Here is a 23,430-nt window from a genome sequence, read left to right on the forward strand (position 1 = left end):
CAATACAGATTCTCTTTAAGAGAAGGATAATTGCGGCAGTTCTGAGTGTTTTCTTTAGATTAAGGACAGTGCAGAACTGTCTCTGAATAAGAAGTGGCTAATACCACTTCTTAACCTCACAGAGCAGGTTTACGCTGACACCTCATAGCTTCCTTCTTGATTTACTGCCATCTACCCACCCTCATTTGTTACTGAGGTGAACTCCTCTTCCCCCTGGTGAGGGGAATTGCGGACGAGTGTGTGGAGAATTGACTGGTTAGTGCATGTTAAAAATGTGTGTAAAAGACAGAGCAGACATTGAGATTATTTGAGAATGGAAGTTTAGGAGAGAAATTACAGCCTGGGCTTCTGGTGTCCCAGATGGATAAACAAACAAGTCATACACTGTTGTGTTCCTTTGTGTAAGACACTGTTCTAGCTCCTCCTCACTTAGAACAGTTTAGGAAGGAAACAGCACCATCTAGTGGCTTCTTAAGGTGCCTGAGACAGTTCTGCACGATGTTCTACAAACCTACCAGCATTTTGTCTCAGACACTCTTGATAAATCTGGCCCAGTGAGTAATAAAAGGTTCCAAAATCTCTTTCAGCAAAATAAGTAGAACCTAAATCTCTGACAGCACACGTTTAGGCTACCAATGGCTATCAACGGCTGAAACCATCATTTGTTATAGTCTTAGCATCGCATGTGCTCTAGTCTATACAAAGTAGAGAAGTATATAGAAAAGCGTAATTAGACCTTGGGATTTGGCTTTCAAGATTCCGGTAAGCCTCCTTCTGCTTTATGCAGTCCTGGGAAACTTCAGGAGATAGCGCCGAATTATTCAAGAAGATGAGAGAACTACTGGGCTGAAATAGTTTGTCATTTTAAAGAGAACCTGTATTCACAAAATGAAGTATAAACAAACATCCCTGCCTGTTTGGGGTCATCTCCTAGCCCCCTCTGTAATATTTTTGCTGCTCTCCGCTGCAATAAAGAGGGTAAAAAAAATGTTTTATAAACGGTTTTGTAAACAGAAAAGATGGCCACCAAAACAGGAAGTACATCAGCAGAGCAGTGAACTCAGTTAATACACAGTAAGTACACAGAGAATTCAGTGGGTTACACATTGAATTCAGTCTCCAGAGGTTATGTGCAAGTTTTGAAAGAGCTCTGTGTCAATGAAGCATGACAAGCTGTGTCTTGGCTCTGCACTCGTGTCAGCCTGACAGGCAGCTTCCTCCTCAGCCAGCTATTCTTTGTTCAGTTTATCAGGGCTGGTGCACACCGAGCGGCTTTTTCCGCGTTTTCAGATCCGCTTGCGGCTGCGGATCTGCTTGGTCAATGTATCTCAATGGGGTGGTGCACACCAGAGCGGCAGGCGTTTTGCAGAAACGAAAAATGCCTGGGTGAGGCATTTTTTGGATTTCGGATGCGTTTCTGCCTCAATGTTAAGTATAGGAAAAACGCAAACCGCTCTGAAAAACGCCTGTTCAGAGCGGTTTTGCAGGCGTTTTTGTTACAGAAGCTGTTCAGTAACAGCTTTACTGTAACAATATATGAAATCTACTATACTGAAAACCGCAGCAGCAATCCGTAAAACGCTAGCAAAACGCCTCATAAAAATAAAAAAAAAGCGTTTAAAAATCTGCTAGCGTTTTGCGGATCTGCTAGCGGGTTTTGGTGTGCACCAGCCCTCAGTCTGTGTTTATCAGCCGCTCAGATAGCAGACAAGCTGACAGTGAGAGCAAGGGACATTGTCTGTGAGGAATAATCATGACAGGAGCACTGGAGGGGCTTGGAAGGAGTTAACTTGTTCACATTACTGAAGAACTTGGCAGGCTTCCAGACACAGCCGACAAATCCGACAGAGGAAAGATAAGTTGATTTATTACAGAGATGGTGCAAGTAGAAAGTGCTGCAGTAAGCCAGAGCACAATGGAACAGCCTTATGAACTTGTAGGATAGGAGAAATACTGCTGAAATTTTTGTTATGGAGTCTCTTTAAACATGGAAAAGAACATGCTGGATGCACACTTGGCAGTGCGGGAAAGGGCGCGGTTTGATGCATTTGCGTTTGTGCATTTTTAGTGTGTTTTATGTGCATTTGGGTGTTTCTTTTTTGCGTTTTAATGCATTTGCGGTTTGCATATACATTACGCATATGCCTTTTGTATGCTTTTTTTAATGCGTTTAATGCAAATCGCTAGGAAGTCAACAGGAAGCGGACATACATCAAACTTGTTTTATTTAAACGCATATAAAAACGCACTAAAAAGCAATACATCTGCACCACCATTGACTTTCATTATGTGCGTTTTTGAAAAATATCCAACAAAACCAGCATTTTTAAAAGCGCACATTGCAAAACGGAAGTTTATGCGGTTTTTCATGTGGCCCATTGACTTGCATTATGTGCGTGTTCAGCAATGCTAGCGTTTCTGCCATGCTTGGACAATGGTCGCACTGCGAGGAGGAGCTCACCTGGCGGGCTGAATATGGAGATATCATCCAGCAGTTTGCACATCTCCTGCTCCAGCACCGGGATGGTGATTTTGCTGCTCTGCTCCAAAGAGCCCAAAAACTGGACCATCTGCTGGACGTATATTCGGCACTTGGGGGTGACGTCCTAGACAAGGAAGAAAAGTCAAATAGTCAGCAGTGTGGCATTTTCATATATAGAAGCAGCTGGGGTCTAAGCTTTACTTCCAGGTGCCAAAGGCCAATTCATGAGTACATTAGAAAGTGTATAATGGGCATGAGCGAGTGCTGATATTGGCTCCCAGGAGAACAAGCTTCTAAGAGGAGTAGCCACTGCAAAAAAAAATATACGGTGCTAGTAGCTGTGTGTATGTGGGAGCCGCTACAGAGCGCAGAAGCTGTAAACCAGGCACCTCCCAAATTAACAGGTGCGAGCGGTGTGCCATTTTTTCAACTGATCTGCTATATTGTGCTCTATTGTAACACTACTATTAGGCCTGAACGATTTTAGGAAAAATTTAAATTGACCAATTTCTGTCTGAAATCACAATTTTGATTCGATTGCAGATTTTCTTCAAATCAAACTATGCTCCCCCTCTGTGCCTCTCTGTCCCAGTCTCTCTCTGCACCCCATTTGTCTCTCTGTGCCCCCTCTGTCCCCCAAGCTGCAGCACTGTGGATCTACCTTCCAGCACAGGTCCAGTGATGCCCGTCTATCCACTTCTCCTCCTGCAGGCTCTAATGCACGGCATACATCCTGTATGTCATGTGACGTACAGGAACCAGTAGGTATGCCGTGCACAAGAGCCGGCAGACGGCCAGAGGACGGACATCGTTGGACTCGCATGGAAGGTATGTCCAACACTGCCAATGCTGCGGGACTTAGGGGAAGTTTAAACCCACTTCTTCAAACTTACCCCATGCGGAAATGACGCAATTGTGGAAATTGGCGCTTTGACGATTCCGAAATTATGATCTTGGTGATCTCGATTTTCGGTTTAAATTTGATTTATCATTCAGGCCTAACTACTACTTCCACTCTGGGTGGTCCATGCTGTCCTATCGCTCTCTACAACTTCCCTCTGCTACAGTACTCTGCTCCGTGCACTGCCACACGACTCTGCTCCGTGCACTGCCCCACGACTCTGCTCCGTGCACTGCCCCACGACTCTGCTCCGTGCACTGCCCCACGACTCTGCTCCGTGCACTGCCCCACGACTCTGCTCCGTGCACTGCCCCACGACTCTGCTCCGTGCACTGCCCCACGACTCTGCTCCGTGCACTGCCCCACGACTCTGCTCCGTGCACTGCCCCACGACTCTGCTCCGTGCACTGCCCCACGACTCTGCTCCGTGCACTGCCACACGACTCTGCTCCGTGCACTGCCACACGACTCTGCTGCTTCCCATCAATGGACCTTTCAGTTAGGTGGCGGTCTGTATACATTCTATCCTCTCACACCTCCTGATCCCCACCACAGTATAAGCTATAATATGTGGGACAATCATCTCCTGGTTCCTTAAAAGGTGCCCATACACCTTATTTCCCTTCGGCAGATTCGATCATTACAATGGAATCTGCTGAAGATTGGTGCAGCAACATGGCTGCCCCAACGTAATTGTGATAGATTTCCGGCCACCGCAGACACTCACTGAATAGATGCTGCACTCCGGGAAAGTGTTCAGTCCTGCAGACACCCGAAGCAGCTTGAGGAGCAGCTCGTCTGCCAGGTGGGGGCTCAGGACCACCGATGGGGGGTAGTGGCTGCTGAAGTATCCGATGACATTCTGATAGGACACAGCGTCCACCAAGTGCCACGACAGCGTGCCGGCCTGTCCCAGGAGGCTGATCAGAGGAGCCGCCTGTACGGAGGAGGAACAGTCATCAGCAATAGTATTATTGTTTACTCATATAGCGCCAACATCTTCCGTAGCGCTGTACAGAGTGCAAGACAAATATTTGGGAACATATATACATTTGATATCAAAAAGAGATAAGTGGATTTCGGCAATCGATTCAGGGATACTTTTATTGAACACAACAATACGTTACAACAGGATTAAAAGGCCACCTGTGCCGACAGCTGTTTCACATGTTTCTACGCCTCCTCAGGCCACCAGGTCTTACCCCTTCCTATCCACGCCCACCTGTATACCTTGGGGGGGGGGGGGGGGGAGTTGAAGGCAGTGTATCACACATTAACCCTTAAAGGCCCGGAGTGAGAAGACGGAAAGAAAAACAAAACAAAAAAAAACACAAGATCTACTTACCCAGGGCTCCCCCCAGCCCCTGGCAGTCTATCTGTCCCTCGCCGTAGCTCCGGTGTCCCGGGATCCCCTCCGTTACAGGTGCCGAACTCGCCAGGTTGGCATTTCTGTGCCTGCACGAGTGCGCAGCCGTGCCGCTCACGATCACGTGGCCTGGAGCGTTCTTCCCAGGTGCAGAAGATGCCGTCCTGGTGAGGTCGGCATCTGCAACGGAGGGAACCCCGGGACACTGGCGAGGGACAGATAGGCTGCCAGGGGCTGGAGATTTTGTTTTTCTTTTTTTCTTCTCGCACCTGTCCTTTAAGGTAGGAGTAATACATACAAATACAAAAAGATAAAAGCCATTACCACGGTCATCTACAAAAATCTGAAATGTTGTTTCTATCGTTAAAGCCCAAATAGCCCAAAGCGTTAGTCAAACATGTGAGAGATGCCTCCTTTCGTAACAATAGTTCATCTCCTGCCCCCCCCCCCCCCCCCCCCCACCATCCTCCCTGTACCCTAGTGATTTACAGGAGGCCTCCAATCAGCTCCCCCCCCCCCTCCATGGCAATCATTAACATGTTCAATCATTCTATGTGCACCCACACCATTTGCTATAGACCGTTTAGGTGAGTTTTTGTTTTAACTTGCTTATGGCATTTGTACCAATAAATTGTGTTCTAAGTTTTGGATATTAACCAGTGTCTCGCTCATATGGGTTTGCGGTCCCAATATTTGTGTTGGAGCGCTGGGTGTCTGTAGGTTTAACCATTCGATGACTGTCTAGAGTTTACTGCAAAGAGCACTGTTTGCACTAATCTTGCAGTAAAATAGAGTAACGCAACGCAGGTTTCATCTGCAAGTGTAAAAGGAGCCTTAGACTTCACCATAGAAAGTTATTTACAAATGTAACTTACCGGTTCATTGATCAGCTTCTCCTCTTTGGTGAGGAAGACCAGCATGTAGAGGAGACAGACCAGCATGCGGTGCGTTTCCGGGCGAGGAACGGGACCCCACGCATCCGCCAGGACACTCATCCAATTCACGTTACACAGTACGGATCCCAGGAAGAGGAAACAGCTCTTAGGGCTTCCTCGCTCCACCTAGGGGATACGGAGAAAACTGCATGTCATGCAGGGGGTAGCATAGCATTAACCAATCCGTCCGGGAGCAGGGAAACAGCAGCATTTCCTGCTACCCGGGGGGGGGGGAGGAGGAGGAGGGTTACAAGTATTATTACAACGGAAGGAGCATAGTAGTCAGTGGTGGTACCCCTGAACTAGGGTTAAAAACCGACAGAAGCCCATGGTGGGCTAGATTACAGTTTTAGAAGTATCCGTCCCATTATGGTCTTCATATTCAATGTAAAACACTAGCCGAATATGAAAAACGGAAAGCACACTTTTAGCAACATTGCTCGCTCATTCGCGGTTTCTTTCACTGCGCAGGCACAGCTCGAAACGTGCACCTTCGCACTTTAGAATAGCTTTGCGCTTCTTGGAGGAATTTCCAGGTGACACGGGAGCTACAGGGACATAGGACGGGGAATGGAGGGACCCCAATAACAACAAGAACTGTCAGGATACACCCTAACATGTTGCTGCAATGAGGGTGTTTTAAAACGTCCTATTTTTGCACTCATCAGACGTTTTAAAACAATAGACTTGCAGTGCAGGCAATCAGAGCACACCTGCCTGTATACGTGCACACATCCAGCCACGTTCTGCCGCCGATGGGCTGGCAGGCAGTTGTTAAATGGTAATCTAGCCCACCATGTGATTCATGTAATAGATTTTCCTCCGGTTCCAGGGTATTTTAGGAGACCCAGTAATAAGTGATCGAACTTTACTCAGGTGGCTCAATCCTCAGTCGGGAGAGCAAATGCCGGTGCAACTCCTCCAGGCAGGTACACCACCTCTGCTCCACACAGTGATACACAGTATAGTAGAAGGAGGCACTCCACAGGCAAGAACTTGCGTTCAGTTTTATTACATGTCAATACACACTACATGTTTCGGGCTCTGCCCTTCATCACCTGATGAAGGGCGGAGCCCGAAACATATAGTGTCTATCGACATGTAATAAAACTGAACGCAAGTTCTTGCCTGTGGAGTGCCTCCTTCTACTATACTGTACTTTAGGAGACCACTGAAACCATTGAGTGACTCCAAACCCGCTGAACACAGAGAGAGGTTACCACCACTTCTCAACAAATAGAAAATCAACCACACCACTAGACACAAGAGAGACTCCTAACCATCATCATTGATCATGGAGAATGATATCAACTACCTCTGGACAACTGCAGTCTGGTAACTACCACTAGATTCATGCAGATCCACCACCACGGAACATGGGAAAACTCAACATCACCGATGGACAAGACTGACCCCACTGGATAAAGGAAGATTCAACACCACTTCTAGGACATAAAGGGGCTGATGGCCAACACCACTGACACCAGTAGACTGACCGCCAAGTTAAAAAGAAGACAGACCACCATCACCTCTAGACTCTTTAACCCATGGAGACTGGTGACCACCACCGCCATTGGCGACATGGAAGACTGGCTGACACTGACTGGGCACAGGCAGACTGACCACCATCATCACTGGACACAAGGAAGAATAACCACAATCACCATTACCACCAGTGGACAAAGGGGAGACCAGCCACCTCTCGACAAAAGGGAAACTAATGGACTGGATGAAAAGGTTGACTGATCCCTACTGGACAATAGAGAACTAAAGTATGGCTGGCCACTAGTAGACAAAAGGGTCACTCACTGCCACAAAAAAAATAAATAACAAGCCTATAAAGGAGACAAACATCCACTAGACGTAATGGAAAAGGGCCACAACCACCACTGGACACAGACTGACCACCATCACTGGAGAAGGAAGATTGGTGACCAGCATATCTATACACAGTCAGATTGTCCACCACCATCACTAGACACAAGAAATACTGATCCACAACTCTACAAACCAACATGCATTTCCATAGAGGATGGGGACTAGGAGGTTCTGTGTTCTGTATTCTGTATTGTATTATTATTATTCATTGAGCTACACAGCCAAATGTAAAATGTTCTACTTCAGACAAAACATATAACCCTTAAAGGGAATTTTGCACCATATTTTGAAAACTTCTCAAACGAACCTCCTCCCAAGGGGTATTTACTTAATACGGGGGCTGCTCAGTAGCCCCCTTCTATATGAAGGCCTCCACTTTCTATTAACCTTTGCAACATTTTCGCAGTTTTGTCCCTGGCCATCGCAATTCATGCTGGGGATCTGCAATGCATGCTGGGTGATGTAACCACATCAATGAACTACATTCCCCAGCATGCAATGCGGCAGCCAAGAAGACAGGCTAGGTTATCACAGCGGAAAAGTCAACCTGTGGAGCAGAGATATGAACAAGGACGTTTCCATAAAGACAAGGGACTACAGAGAAGCCCCCAGGTAAGTAAATGTCTGTTGCTTTTCAAAAACACACGCGGTTTATAAACCTCCCAAAGTTCATTTGAGAGTTTTTTCACTTTGGAACACTGCACTTTACACCTCTAGTGGATGAATTGGAAACAACACAAAGTTTTTTGCACGGAGACCTACTTTGAAGAACTCTTCCATGAGGGTCTGATCGGGGTACATGTCCTTCCATGGTAGCTTGATGTACTCCGTGTGGTAGGCAAACAGGATGAACTCCGGAGTCATGGGGGCCGTGCAGGTCTCACAATAGTGCATCAGATGCAGCCACATCGCCCCCCGCTGGCCAGGAAGCAGGTGATCTGCAACAAGGTCATGTGATAGATGTTAGACAGGAAAACCCAGCTACCTTTATTTGAACAAAATATTTTTTTTTTATTTATCACTATAGTTTCCTTATTATGTTCAATACTTAAAGTAAACCTGAGATGGGGACTTATATATAAAATATACATACCTAAGGCCACCTCTAGCTCCCCTCCAGGCTTACTGCTCACATGTCGTCGTCCTCCGCAATTTGCACTGGAAAGTCCAAATTGGTCTGGGGTCAACTGCACATGTGCGGCACGGCCACGAGACAGGGGAGCGCACTAAGCTGGACTGCGCCTGCAATGACTGGTCTTGACTAGTCAACTTTCCGGGGCCAGTTGCGGACAAATGAGGAGGTGGAGGAGGACAGCGAGGGAGAGATAAGCCTGAAGGGGGCTAGAGGAAGCCCAGGGTATGTATGTATGTATGTATATGTATATATATATATATATATATATATATATATATATATATATATATATATATATATATATATATATATATATATATATATATATATATATATATATATATATGTTCCCATCTCAGGTACACTTTAACCAAGTTTGATAAGACTATGACATACTGTATCTATATTTAAAAAAACCACTTGCAAGAGGTCACACAAGAGCAGAGAAAGAGATCTCCCACAATGCAGACTAACACTGGCAGAAAAATATTTACCGGAACCAAACTGAACGCATTCTATGTAAACCAACAGGATCCTTTCACATCAGTCCATTGTGTCTATTCCAATAAGTAGAATGCTAGGATGGGTCTTGGATCAGGCAAATGAAGCAGAATTTCGTTGGAATCAATGGTAGCCTATGAGAATGGACTGTGTCCCTTCTCACCAGCTGATCGCCACGTATGTTTAGCAAACTTTTACTTGCCTGTCACAGTCACATTCTGCTCTCAAATGACTGCTTTCAAATGTTCTTTTATGTAACTGAGAAGTTACTGAAATGTTAGTTTTGGGACTTTAAAGGAAATCTTAAAAGACACATCCGAGGAGAGAAAAAGAAAACAAGATCTAGTTACCTGGGGCCCCTGGCAGCCGATCTGTCCCTCGCCGCAGCTTCGGTGTCCCCTCTGTTGCAGGTGCCGGCCCCACCAGGTACTTCTGCACCTACGCAGAATGCTCCAGGCCACAGGAGCGCAATCACGAGCAGCGCGGCCATGCGCAGGTGCAGAAGATGCTGACCTGGTGAGGACGGCATCTGCAACGGAGGGAACCTCGGGACACCAGAGCTGCAGCGAGGGACATATCGGCTGCCAGGGGCTGGAGGAAGCCCCAGTTAAGTAGATCTTATTTTTTTCCTCCTTGGACCTGTCCTTTAAAGATAATCTGAAGTGAACATAAACTTATAATATAATTAAATGTATGTGTAGTACAGCTAAGAAATAAAACATTAGTAACAGAGATAGGAGTCTCATATTGTTTCTCATATTTGTCTCCCTCCCCCCTTTACCATCCTAAATTGCCATAGGACGGCGATCAGATCTCTTCCCCGCCTCTCAAAAGCATCAGCCTATCAGTGGGCACACATTAGGAGCCGCTCTGAGGGACAGCCGAGTGTCCCGCGTACAGCGCTGCAGGAGATCGCAGCGCTGTACAAATGTAAACATAGGGGGTTTCTTTTACCTTTCTGGTCTAAACAATCTGTTGTTCAGGCTGATCATGGAGCAGAGCTAAGTGAACTTGCAGGGAATGATTGCGCATGCGCACGTGCATTCCCTGGTACACTGCAGCTCCAGTACAGTTGGGGTTAGGTGGCCCTGGGGCTGTCGCCGCGTTCACGCCCACTGGCGTGACTCAGTCATTAGGTAGTTAAAGCTGCAGTGGCCTAAATTGCAAAAAGTAGCCTGGTCACTAGGGGGGTGTAAACCTGTGGTCCTGAAGTGGTTAAAGCTAATGGGAACCTAAAAACCAAACAAACAGATACTTGCCTAAGGAGAGGAAAGGCTCTAGTACAGTCCTATCGAGCCTTCCTGTTCCTCTCATGGTTTCCTCGTTTCAGTGAAGTCACCCCGTTTGAATTCCCCACCACAGGAGGCTTCGAAAGTCTTTGGTAGCCCAGGTACTCCTGAATACTTGCGTCTCCGTACTGCGCATGGGTGAGCGCGCGCTAACACAGGCGCAGCACAGAGCCACCCGTCTGCAGGAGAACTCGGGCTCCCAAAGACTTCTGAAGCCTCCTACGGCAGCAGAGAGCAGTGTTCGACCAATCGGGGGTGACGGCACTTGAACGATGGGGCTGTGAAAGGAGCAGGTAGACTCTATAGGACCCAGAGCCTTCCCTCTTAGGTTCCCATTAGTTTGAAGACACTACAAACAGAAAACCAGGAATAAAGCAAGGTTAGATACTACAAGCACAGGAGTAATAGGCTTACCCTGGAACTTCTGGTGCAGGGTGAGGATGGAGTCTGAGAACAGCTGAACCATTCCCGTAGCGATGGTCGCGTCACTCTCCAGCCAGGGGTAACAGCGCTGATTGCTAAACCACAGGAGAAAGACCACGTTACAACATGTCTCCACCTTCTCTGAGAAACAGTCCACCAAATCATCTCTGTACACATCTAACAGGCTGCTTTACGCTGACAAACATGTGATTGCTCTGGTGTTTGCCCTAATCCCTCTCGCCATGCTTCACAGTGAGTCACCGGGAAAACAGCTTATCATGGCTCAGCTGTTACTCAGATGGGAGCGATTTCCCTCATTGTTGCATCTGCAGAGCCAACATCCCTACAGATGTGATAATCCCCCCATCCTGTGAAAGGGGTGTGTCGCTGATGTAAACCAGTGGAAGGGGTGCATAACAAGCAAAACGCTTTACTTCCTGGTTTGTACAGACTTATGAATCAATGCTAAGCATCAGTAGGGGGGGGGGGGGGGGGAGACAGGGAGCTACATACCAATATAAAGCAATATTTACATATAGGAAGTGTTTCTGGTGCTGAAACCAGGAGATTAAGGTAAAAATGGGTATCCTGAATAATGTATTACATTGTGCTATATCTCATTATGGTTCCTCTGCTGCCAATGCGTTGGTGTCGGATACCAGGAGACAACTTAGGAGGTCTTGTGGACTCCATGCCTCAGCAGGTCAGAACTGCTTTACTCGGTAGGTGGTAACACTTTGTCTATAACCTTGTAAAAATTGAAAAACACACTTTAAAATGACACTGAAGCGAAAATAAACTTGTGATATAATGAATGTGTAGTATGGATAATAGAACATTACGAGCAAAGAAGAGAGTCTCATATTTTTATTTTAGTTATATAGTTGTTGTTTTTTTATAACATTGCATCATTCTGTCATATTTGCAGTTTACAAACCACACTGTATTTTAAACTATAAAACAAAGCAGAGCTAATGATCCTTTGAATTTCCCTGCAGTAAAGCTTGACCTTAAAGAGAACCCAAGGTGGGTTTGAAGAATATTATCTGCATACAGAGGCTGGATCTGCCTATACAGCCCAGCCTCTGTTGCTATCCCAAACCCCCCTAAGGTCCCCCTGCACTCTGCAATCCCTCATAAATCACAGCCACGCTGCTGACAAACAGCTTGTCAGAGCTGGCTGTGTTTATCTCTATAGTGTCAGTCTGCTGCTCTCCCCGCCTCCTGCAGAACTCCAGTCCCCGCCTGCATCCCTTCCCTCCCTGCTGATTGGAGGGAAGGGACCGGAGCTGTGCAGGAGGCGGGGGAGCAGCTGAGACTGACACTACAGATGTAAACACAGCCTCACAGCATGGCTGTGATTTATGAGGGATTGCAGAGTGCAGGGGGACCTTAGGGGGGTTTGGGATAGCAACAGAGGCTGGGCTGTATAGGCAGATCCCGCCTCTGTATGCAGATAACATTCTTTAAACACACCTCGGGTTCTCTTTAAGCTGTCTCTCAACATTTCTTGGCTATATAAGTGCTTCAGAAAACAGGACTGTCTCTGTCCAAAGTTGGGTGGAAGAGCTCAGAGAAGCTCTTTAGCATAGATAACAACTGAGGTTTCTTAACTCTTCCTGTACTGGACATAATATGAGATTCTTTATTTTGCTACTAATTTTATATTTTTTAGCTGTACTACACATACAATTCATGATCTCATAAGTTTATTTTCACTTCAGGTTTGCTGTAAGGAAATCTTAAAGAACCACGATCAAGAAAAATGACACATTTTAAAATGCATGTGTGCACATACTTGAAAGAAGTACACTATATATTGCCTGTCTGCCATATTCCTGTCACTTACAGTAGGCAGTAAGAATCTGACAGGTTCTGGACTAGTCCATCTGTTCATGGGGGATTTTTAGGATTTTAGTCATTTGCAAAAGCATTTACCGAATGGCAGTTGCGCAGTCCAACTGCCAGAATAGTGTGTGAGCAAGCAGGGAGGCTGGCTGACATCTTTGTATGGATCCATTCCGTGCTTTTATAAAGAAAAAAAGGAGATACTAAGAATCCCCCATGAAGAAATGGACAAGTCCAAATAGGTCTGATTTTTACTGCCTACTGTAAGTGGCAGGAAGAAAAAAAGTATTCTAATCTGGGAGAACTGCGTTTCTTAAAAAATGTGCATACGCTTTTTTTTTTCAATCGTTTTTCTAATTTTTTTTTTTGAAAGTTAAAGGAATACTATCGATTGAAACAACTTTTTTTAAAATACTCTATATTAGTGTACACATTACCACTAGTGCCAGGGGCACTTTATGTATTCACCCAGGTCTCTCTCTTGCTATCCCTGCTTAAAAATTCATTTCTCACACAGCTCATAGTAGTTTGGGTCACCCTGAGCTGCTTGGTTACTCTGTCACACAGCTCACAAATATATGTAACTGTGTCACTCACAGCATGCAGGAGACATGAGAAGAAATAGGCTGATCTGAGGTGGTAACAGGTAACTAAATGAGCTGTAATATTGCTGGAATATAACTAGCTATAACACTAGTCTGTGTTTACACTCAGACTGGCTGCTGCTTAAGGTGATTCACTCCAGGCTGCATCCACTTTACAAGCTGTTGAGAGGGGCAGACCACTATCTACAATTAGCATTATTAGTATCTTTATCAGTCAAGAGAAGCAAAGATAAAAAAAAACACACATTGCTAGAATCTTTAACCCCTTACCACCATATCAACAAGAATCTTTCAGCAAGGTGATAATTAAACTATAAACTGTGCAGAGACATGGTCTAGCCCTCTGGGAGCCGTCAGTATTTAGATACATTTTGTATGTAAAACTGACGGAGGATTTTACAGCTGAGAGGAACAGCTGTGTGAGGAATCAAATTGCTCCTAGTACTTGTCCTAATGTGTGCTACAACATACAGCATTTAAAAATAAATGCATAGATCTACAGTATTCCTTTAACATTTTTCACGATAGTGGTCCTTTACGTGATGGGAAGAAGTTCAGTTTATTTTAGGTGGGGCATTTTCCAGCACCCTGTAGTCCTGCTGGTCCCACGCTGTCCTCCCGGTCCCCTTGGTTGCGCTGCTGTCACCAGGTTGTGTTGTCTCTGAAACAAGCGCCTTCTAGATCTGTATGCGCAGTTTGTAAACCTTGCAACTGTGTATGCGCAGACCACTCTGAGGACTGAGGGAGTTGCAGACTTTACTGGACCTGAAAACGGAAGGGAGGACAGGGAGGAACCTTAAAGGAGTACAGGGGGCTGGAAGAAGCCACGGGTAAGTTAAACTGAACTTCTCTCTGCCACTTAGGATTTCCGATCAATGTAACTGGCAGAAAAGCAATGCAGTGTCCTCTCTGAGTGAGAGCTTGCAGGGTTTATACCTGTTATCTCCTGCGTCCAGAACCATCAGCCAAGGCTTGAAGAGCTCAGTGATCACTGAATGAAGAGACGTCAGCACTGAAAAATACAAAGAGGGAACATAGTGTCAGCTTTCATTCTGGTTCAGAGGAGGTCGGACAGAGAAGCTGCTCCTCCCATGTGGTCACGTACTTCTGCATAACAACAACAACAACAACAACAACAACAACAACTAACATTTGTAAAGCGCTTTTCTCCCGTGGGACTCAAAGCGCATAAGCATGGCTCAGACCATTGTGGTACAGAGGAAGAATTTTATAAGTCCGGAAATGCCAGGCTAAACAGGTGGCTTTTCAGTCTGGATTTGAATAGCTCCAGGGATGGTACTGTCTTTACTGGGTGTAGCAGGGAGTTCCAAAGAGTAGGGGCAGCATGACAGAAGGCTCTATCTCCAGATTTTTTGAGGTGCACTCTGGGAGTGACCAAGTTTGTAGAACTAGCTGATCTGAGGTTGTGAGAGGTGTGGTGCAGCTTCAGCAAGTCCTTCATGTATACAGGGCCCACACACTTCATGGGTGTGTACTTCTGCATCTCACTCTTCATGGGTGTGTACTTCAGCATCACACACACACACTTCAAGGGCGTGTACTTCAGCATCACACACACACTTCAAGGGCGTGTACTTCAGCATCACACACACACTTCATGGGCATGTACTTCAGCATCACACACACACTTCATGGGCATGTACTTCAGCATATCACACACACACACACACACACACACACACACACACACACACACACACACACACACACACACACACACACACACACACACACACACACACACACACACACACACCACACACACACACCACACACACACACCACACACACACACCACACACACACACCACACACCACACACACACCACACACACACACACCACACACACACACACCACACACACACACACACCACACACACACACACACACACACACACACACACACACACACACACACACACACACACACACACACGGGCATGTACTTCAGCATCACACACACTTCATGGGCGTGTACTTCAGCATCACACACACTTCATGGGCGTGTACTTCAGCACCACACACACTTCATGGGCGTGTACTTCAGCATCACACACACTTCATGGGCGTGTACTTCAGCATCACACACACACACTTCATGGGCGTGTACTTCAGCATCACACATCATGCACAAACATAGGGCTTGGGTCATATAGTATATAGCGCGAGCAACAGCGAATTAATCAGTGTGACGTTCCTAGCCCCGCCCCTTTTGCAATCCGAATCACTCATTTTGATGATTCGGATGATCAAAGATCTGAATCGTTCATGATCCGGACAACACTACAGCCCACACACTGATTATCATCCAATCGCAGCGCACCTAGCCAGGAGCTAGCAGGAGCCAATAAGGAAAGAGCTGCGGGTGATCATTACCTGCCTGGATCGGGTGGCTGCCCATCGGCTCCTGTTTGATGGTGAGGATCTCGTAGTCTATGAGACTTTTCACCAGATATTCCAGGAAGATCTTCATCTCTGCAATATACAGGCTCCACTTGGACAGCAGGCCGAAACTCTGGAAGTCTGACTTGGACAAGCGCAGTTTGTAGAAGAAGTCTGAGAGCCACTTGATGGTCTCCAGGACCTGCAGAATACCAACAAGGCCTTGAAGAGTGTATTATACCTGCATAGGCATGATATGCGCCTTTTCATATGAAAGAAAATACACTGTATGTATTGATTTTTTCATGCCAGTACACCACTGATGTAGCTAACACAGTATATGGAACAAACGTGTCACTTAGGGGTTATTTGCTAACAGGGCCTGCGGTACCAAAGGGACAATATGAGCAATTGCCCAGCCCCTCGGGTCTACCCCCAGCTTTATTGTGGTCCCCGGGGCCAGTACAAAGTTTTCAGTGTTGTAGAGACTTGCCTGTCCCAGCTGGCGCACTCTTTAATTAGTCTGAGTGTTCCCATCTTCATACCCGCTGGCCGCATCTTCTCAGAAACCCGGAGGCATATTACCTTACAAAATGCGCTGGGTCACAGAGGAAAGGCGCACCTGCGAGGATGAAGGCGGGAACACACAGAGCCACGGACTTATGGGGAGCATGCCGACCAGGACAGGTGAGTCCCTACAATGCCAAAAACTTTGCAGGGGCCCCGGGGACCACAATAAAGTTGGGGGATGGTGGAGGAATTAGGCAGCAGCAAATGGACCCCTAATGGCGGCGTTGAAGGGTCTGTTAGGGGCGGCCCCCAGTTAAATATTGCCAATGTAACTACAGCTGGCCCTGTTGCTAATGGAGATATAGGCAGTGAAGAGCAGGCAAGTGTACCTGTATTCACTTCACATATCCTATCAGGTGCAGAAAAGTTAGATATTCAGAGTGGATACAGAGATGCCTCACTCTTATTCTCCTTTAGTAAAGGACTCCCTCAGTTCCTGCCAGAAATGATTCAGTGACTTCCTATTGAGAAGGTTGCAACCAAAAGAAACTCTCCACATCCTTACCTGCTCTGCTGACAGCATCATCTTGCTGGTGCAGTTGGGAAACATGAGCGGGTCTTTATTCTCCAGCTTGACGGTGTTCAGAGGGACCCTCGGACTGTAACATCCAATCGCTTTCAATGACGTCCTCCAACATTCAGCACTCAGGAGCTGCTCAGAGGAACCTGCACACCATCAAGGCAGTTATAAGAGCACAAGTACACTCACCACAGGATTTCCCACAATTCACAAGTACACTCACCACAGGATTTCCCACAATTCACAAGTACACTCACCACAGGATTTCCCACAATTCACAAGTACACTCGCCACAGGATTTCCCACAATTCACAAGTACACTCGCCACAGGATTTCCCACAATTCACAAGTACACTCACCACAGGATTTTCCACAATTCACAAGTACACTCACCACAGGATTTCCCACAATTCACAAGTACACTCACCACAGGATTTCCCACAATTCACAAGTACACTCACCACAGGATTTCCCACAATTCACAAGTACACTCACCACAGGATTTCCCACAATTCACAAGTACACTCACCACAGGATTTCCCACAATTCACAAGTACACTCACCACAGGATTTCCCACAATTCACAAGTACACTCACCACAGGATTTCCCACAATTCACAAGTACACTCACCACAGGATTTCCCACAATTCACAAGTACCCTCACCACAGGATTTCCCACAATTCACAAGTACCCTCACCACAGGATTTCCCACAATTCACAAGTACCCTCACCACAGGATTTCCCACAATTCACAAGTACACTCACCACAGGATTTCCCACAATTCACAAGTACACTCACCACAGGATTTCCCACAATTCACAAGTACACTCACCACAGGATTTCCCACAATTCACAAGTACACTCACCACAGGATTTCCCACAATTCACAAGTACACTCACCACAGGATTTCCCACAATTCACAAGTACACTCACCACAGGATTTCCCACAATTCACAAGTACACTCACCACAGGATTTCCCACAATTCACAAGTACACTCACCACAGGATTTCCCACAATTCACAAGTACACTCACCACAGGATTTCCCACAATTCACAAGTACACTCACCACAGGATTTCCCACAATTCACAAGTACACTCACCACAGGATTTCCCACAATTCGCTTCTCCAGCCATGGCTTCTCCGAGACGGAATGAAACAGTTCTGATTGCACCTGCCCTGTCACATCTGGGTTGGGTGGAACCTGGATGTGGCAGGGCACGTGCAATCAGAACTGAGTGTGAGTGGAAACTGTGTGTGCAGCAGCAGCCCAACACACTCGATTATGAAAGGCGGAGCCAGCCGTGGCCACCTAGATGGGGGAGAGCCCATACCCAAACTCTAGGCCTGTTTTATACTCTTTATGCGAGTAAAATGGCTTTCTACATCCAATGAATGGTAGCAGTATTATGCTGTGAGGAGCTTTTATTCGAGGTATTGAAACCTGTAGTGTGTGTTGGAGTACTAGAACATCAGCGGAGGTGCATAAGAGTGATCTGTAAGTGAACTGGTGGGCAGGTCGGGAGTGACTTGGGCATAGTCCCAACACACACTAAGACCTTGGTGGTCTATCTATTCGGTGAGTTTGGTGGAGATATTATTCATGGATGACCAGAAATTGAAAAGTGTATTGCTGCCTTGCCTACATGTGAAGTGTTCCTAACTAGCACTATACAGAACATTATTAGCGTATATAAAACAGTAACGCCCTAAAACCACTTGTGGTACAGATAGGGACATACAGCGGTGTGCTCTGAATACTATATATGTGTTAATAGGTAATATACCATTGCAGCAGTTTTAAGTGATGATCCCAGCCAGACAGTTACAAGTCATGTGACACCAGGACACACCACGTGACAGGAAGGATGCTTACTCTGCATAGGGAGGCGCCAGGAGAAACCATGTGACAGGAAGGAAGCTTACTCTGCATGAGGAAGCGCCAGAAGACACCATGTGACAGGAAGGAAGCTTACTCTGCATGAGAAGGCGCCAGAAGACACCATGTGACAGGAAGGAAGCTTACTCTGCATAAGGAGGCGCCAGGAGAAACCATGTGACAGGAAGGAAGCTTACTCTGCATAAGGAGGCGCCAGGAGACGCCATGTGACAGGAAGGAAGCTTACTCTGCATGAGAAGGCGCCTGGAGACACCTAGGGCTTGATTCACAAAAGTGTACTAAAGCATAGCATGACCGTGCTATGCATTTAGCGCGCAAGGTGAAGGTTTGCGCGCGTACAGATTTACATGCATGAGCTAACAAAGGTTGTCGCACGCACTTTGCCGCATTAGCGTGCGCACATGAATCTGTACACACACAAATCTTCATGCACGGTACATTGCGCGATAAACGCATTGCTTTAGCACGCTTTTGTGAATCAAGCCCCATGTGGCAGGAAGGAAGCTTACTCTGCATGATGAGGCGCCATGACACACCATGTGACAGGAAGGACACTCACTCTGCATGAGGAGGCGCCAGGAGACACCATGTGACAGGAAGGACACTTACTCTGCATGAGGAGGCGCAGGCAGTCGCTGTAGTGATCCGGGAACTGGTAGCGCAGGATGGAGCTCCAGTGCTTGCAGAAAATATTAAAGGGCATTAGCAGATCTTCCTCTGGCTCCATCCCGCAGAGCGTCAGCGCCAGGTGCACAGACTCCAGCAGCTTGCTCCGCTCAGACATGGACGGCTTGGCAGAGTTCAGCCAATGGTTCAAATCAAACTGTGAGAACATTACAAAGTTAGGTTTACCAAGAAATCATTTCTCCAAGTCCAGAACATTTACACGCTTGAATAACACATACGTATGAATAAGAAGGATGTATGTCCTGATGCTGCACCTTTTCGTGATGCTACTAAATAACTGGCTGACCAACATGGTGCCATTCGGAATTGAACACCCAAGTCCTTTACACACAGAAGCCTAATGTGCTATCCGCCCCCCCCCCCCCCCATACATTACCTGCTCCGCCGACGCGACTGCCCCCGGTCACCGCTGCTCCGTCTCCGCTCTGGTCTCCGGGCCCCGGCATGCTTCGCTTCTTCTCGCCCGGCAGGAAGTTTAAACAGTAGAGCGCCCTCTACTGTTTAAACTTACTACCGGGCAGGAAGAAGTGAAGACCCGGAGACCAGCGAGGAGACGGAGCAGCGGTGACCGGGGGCAGTCACGCCGGCGGAGCAGGTAATGTATTGCCGCTCTATTGCGTCGGTCGTCAGGCACTCGAACGCCGCTAGCGACGCGCTCCCTACCCATGGGCGATCGACGGTAATTTTCCGCACGGAGCGATCGGTCGAAATAGATCGAAATTCGGCGTGTAGCGGGAACGATGTGACAGCAGATTCGATCCCAGTGATCGAATCTGCTGTCGATCTGGCGGGAATCGGCCTAGTGTATGGCCAGCTTAACCTCCTTGCCGGTCTAATTAATCCGGCAAGGAGGCAGGCACTTTTTTTTAATTTATTTTTTTAAATCATGTAGCAAGCCCAGGGTGCGGCGGGTAGCGGCGAATCGGAGGCGATCGCGCACTGCATGCAGCTAGCAAAGTGCTAGCTGCGTGTAGGAAAAAAAAAATTATGCAAATCGGCCCAGCGGGGCCTGAGAAATCCTCCTGCGCAGGTTACCCTGAGCTGAGCTCGGGATAACCGGCAAGGAGGTTAAAGGCTCTTACACGCGGGCAACTATTCTGCTCAACCATAGTCCAAACTTGGTCTGTTGGATGATAGTTGGGTGTGTAGGTGTAGCAAACAATTAGAGGAGTGACTGATAACAGGCGCACCGCCCGATCTAACAGGTGGTTGAACTCACATGACTGTTGGGCACGTGTGTACAAGTCGGTTGAACGACGTGTACTTGTTTTGAATGTGGCCATATTGTGCAGTCCTTTCCACTTCTGTGTGTGCAGTATGTAAATGAGTTGGCCGTTTAGTTGGTTTGGCCGTATGGAAATACAGGTTGTGTGAAAGGGTTGGTCATGTCATCAGTTTGGTCGTACGCTTTGTTGGACCTGTGTAGCCTTTGGGGACTGTCCACACAAGGGCTGCTGTCAAATTGCTTCGCAGAGCAGACAGCAGCGGACCAATGGGCATGCAGAGCGGACTGTTACTGCCCTATGGGAAAGCATGGACCCGTTCACAGGTCTGCAAATTACAACCTTTTGAACACCGGGGGCCATATGCAATTCACTTTTTCTCTGGAGTTTTCTTCTAGGAGATACATTTTTACCTTCAATTTATAATAACTTTTTAGCACCTTGCAATGGAAAAAGTAGCAAATAGGTGAAAAATTACTGTCAAAATTATTTTGAGTATTTATTTGCTTGCTGGTGGTTTAAAAGGCATTTTATTTACAAGTTGTGAAAATATCAAAAAGTGAATTGCATATGGGCCCAGGTGTGTTTCTATTCATCCGACAGAATGGCATGCATCTTCTCCCAAGTGCAGCGGATACAGCCACAGACCACGGGAGTGGTGCAGCGTATCTGTACTAAATGGATAACCTGCCACACTGGCATACAGGGCTGTGGAGTCGGAGTCGGAGCAATTTTGGGTGCCTGGAGTCAGAGTCGGAGTCGGGAAAAAATGCACCAACTCCGACTCCTAATGAATTTGTAACTGTAATTAAAATAGAAAATATGATAAAATGTTCTATTTCTCAGATAATAGTCATTAAAAATAATGTATATATACAGTAATAGCTGTGTTTAGTCCACAAAAATGAAATAAACCAATCAAAATTAGTTACTTGTGCTGCTTCAATAAAGCAGTCCCCGTATTTTTAAGGTCAGATATACATATCTGATTGTGACTGTATATATGATGTGTACACAGGAATCTCTTATATATAGTAAATAACATCTATGCTGTAAGAATAAAGCCTGATGTGTAGCTGTGTCACTAATAGAGATGGTCAACGAGATGGAAATAATTCTGCATTGATGCTGATTTATGCAAATGTATGCACTCCCTTTGCTCATGAAATCAAATAAATTGATATGTTGTTAAAATTTGGTTTGGTGACTACGAATTAAAGGGTACCTGAGGCGAATTAAAAGAAAATCTTTATACATACCTGGGGCTTCCTCCAGCCCCCTTCAGGCCATTCAGTCCCTCGCTGTCCACCTCCGCCACCTGGATCTTCTGCTAGGAGTCCAGGTAATTCAGCCAGTCAGAGCAGTCTGGATACGTGCCGCTTCCACAGCCAGGAGCATTCTGCACCTGGACAATAGTGCTGCACAGGTGTAGTATGCTCCTGGCGGCGGAGTGTGTGCATGCGCACTACACCAGACTGGCTCAAGTACCTGGACTCATAGCAGAAGATCCAGGTGGTGGAGGAGGACAGCGAGGGACTGATTAGCCTGAAGGGGGCTGGAGGAAGCCCCAGGTATGTATAAAACTTTAATTTCATCTGTCTCAGGTTTACTTTGTTACACAGTAGTACTATACTCTACATATGCACTCCCCACAGAGCTGCAGGGAATCCACTGAGAATGCTGTGCACATTGAACAGAGAGGTATTGTCTGTCACCCATAAACCTGGTTCAGATTGTGCATGAAGAATGTAATAGAGGAAGAATCTCCTCATTCCCCTGCTGAGTACCTGCACATCATTCTTACATGTACCCACAGTTACATTGCCTAGGGCCTGATAGATTTTCTTTGTTCCGGTTTGTACCTTTTACAAGTACTCTTAGCAAGGACTAGTTTTAGTCTATACCAGGGGTCAGGAACGATTTTGGCTGAGAGAGCCATAAACGCCACACATTTTAAAATGTAATTCTGTGAGAGCCATACAATATGTTCCAAACTGGGACAGGCCGCATGCGCAGCAGAGGGCTCATGGCCTTATTGCCATAGTGATGTGCATACAGTTGATCCGCCGGGCAGCGGAAGTGTCAGACACGTCTTCAGTTTCTTTTGGGTTTCAGCAACATTAGCAATTTCCCAGAAAGCCAGACAGAAGAAATACCGACTAACCGCTTGTACAATTAGCTAGCTGACTTGGGGGTTGATTCACTTTGTAAGATGAGATCCCCATACTTTGATGTCAAGTGACAGGCAGCCTATTGGGCCAATCAAAGTGCGGGGATCTCGCCCTAGAAAGTCACTGGACCTGACAGGGTCAAGAGTGGGACAATTGGAGCAGCCATTCGCTTTGGGGGGAGGGCGAGTAAGTTAGCAGTGCATGCTACGGCAGTAGTGTGCATACTTTGAAATTTTCATTTGCATTGCCACACTAAGCTGTCCTGCTTGAGTAGAGTAGCTTAGTGAATTAGCCCATACTGATTTTTATGTGAGCCACATGTATGCATCAAAAGAGCCACATCTGGCTCCCGAGCCATAGGTTCCCTACCCCTGGTCTAAAGGGAATAAATATATACATACATATCCTTCTCACTTCAGTTGTCTTGTAAAATTCCTAAGCGTTGGCAGTTAAGAGAAGAATTTCACGTTACATACTGTTAATCAACAAAATTGTAATATGCAAATTAGAGGAGTCGGAGTCGAGGAGTCGGTGGAATCCTAAACTGAGGAGTCGGAGTCGGTGGATTTTTGGACCGACTCCACAG

General features: G+C 46.6%; 1 protein-coding gene across 1 annotated transcript in view; it reads right to left on the reverse strand.

The window, feature by feature from the left end:
• EPG5 (ectopic P-granules 5 autophagy tethering factor) overlaps window positions 1-23,430 on the reverse strand; it is a 160,672-nt gene that overhangs the window by 24,867 nt on the left and 112,375 nt on the right. The window contains exons 31-39 of the mRNA XM_068252178.1: window positions 19,373-19,586; window positions 16,844-17,004; window positions 15,763-15,970; window positions 14,300-14,375; window positions 10,902-11,005; window positions 8,325-8,500; window positions 5,625-5,810; window positions 4,111-4,320; window positions 2,462-2,606 (exon numbers count right to left, since the gene is read on the reverse strand). Coding sequence (XP_068108279.1) covers window positions 2,462-2,606; window positions 4,111-4,320; window positions 5,625-5,810; window positions 8,325-8,500; window positions 10,902-11,005; window positions 14,300-14,375; window positions 15,763-15,970; window positions 16,844-17,004; window positions 19,373-19,586 — 1,480 coding nt within the window. The remainder of the gene's footprint in view (window positions 1-2,461; window positions 2,607-4,110; window positions 4,321-5,624; window positions 5,811-8,324; window positions 8,501-10,901; window positions 11,006-14,299; window positions 14,376-15,762; window positions 15,971-16,843; window positions 17,005-19,372; window positions 19,587-23,430) is intronic.

Source organism: Hyperolius riggenbachi, chromosome 1 (assembly GCF_040937935.1).
Source record: "Hyperolius riggenbachi isolate aHypRig1 chromosome 1, aHypRig1.pri, whole genome shotgun sequence".
Lineage (NCBI taxonomy): Eukaryota > Metazoa > Chordata > Amphibia > Anura > Hyperoliidae > Hyperolius > Hyperolius riggenbachi.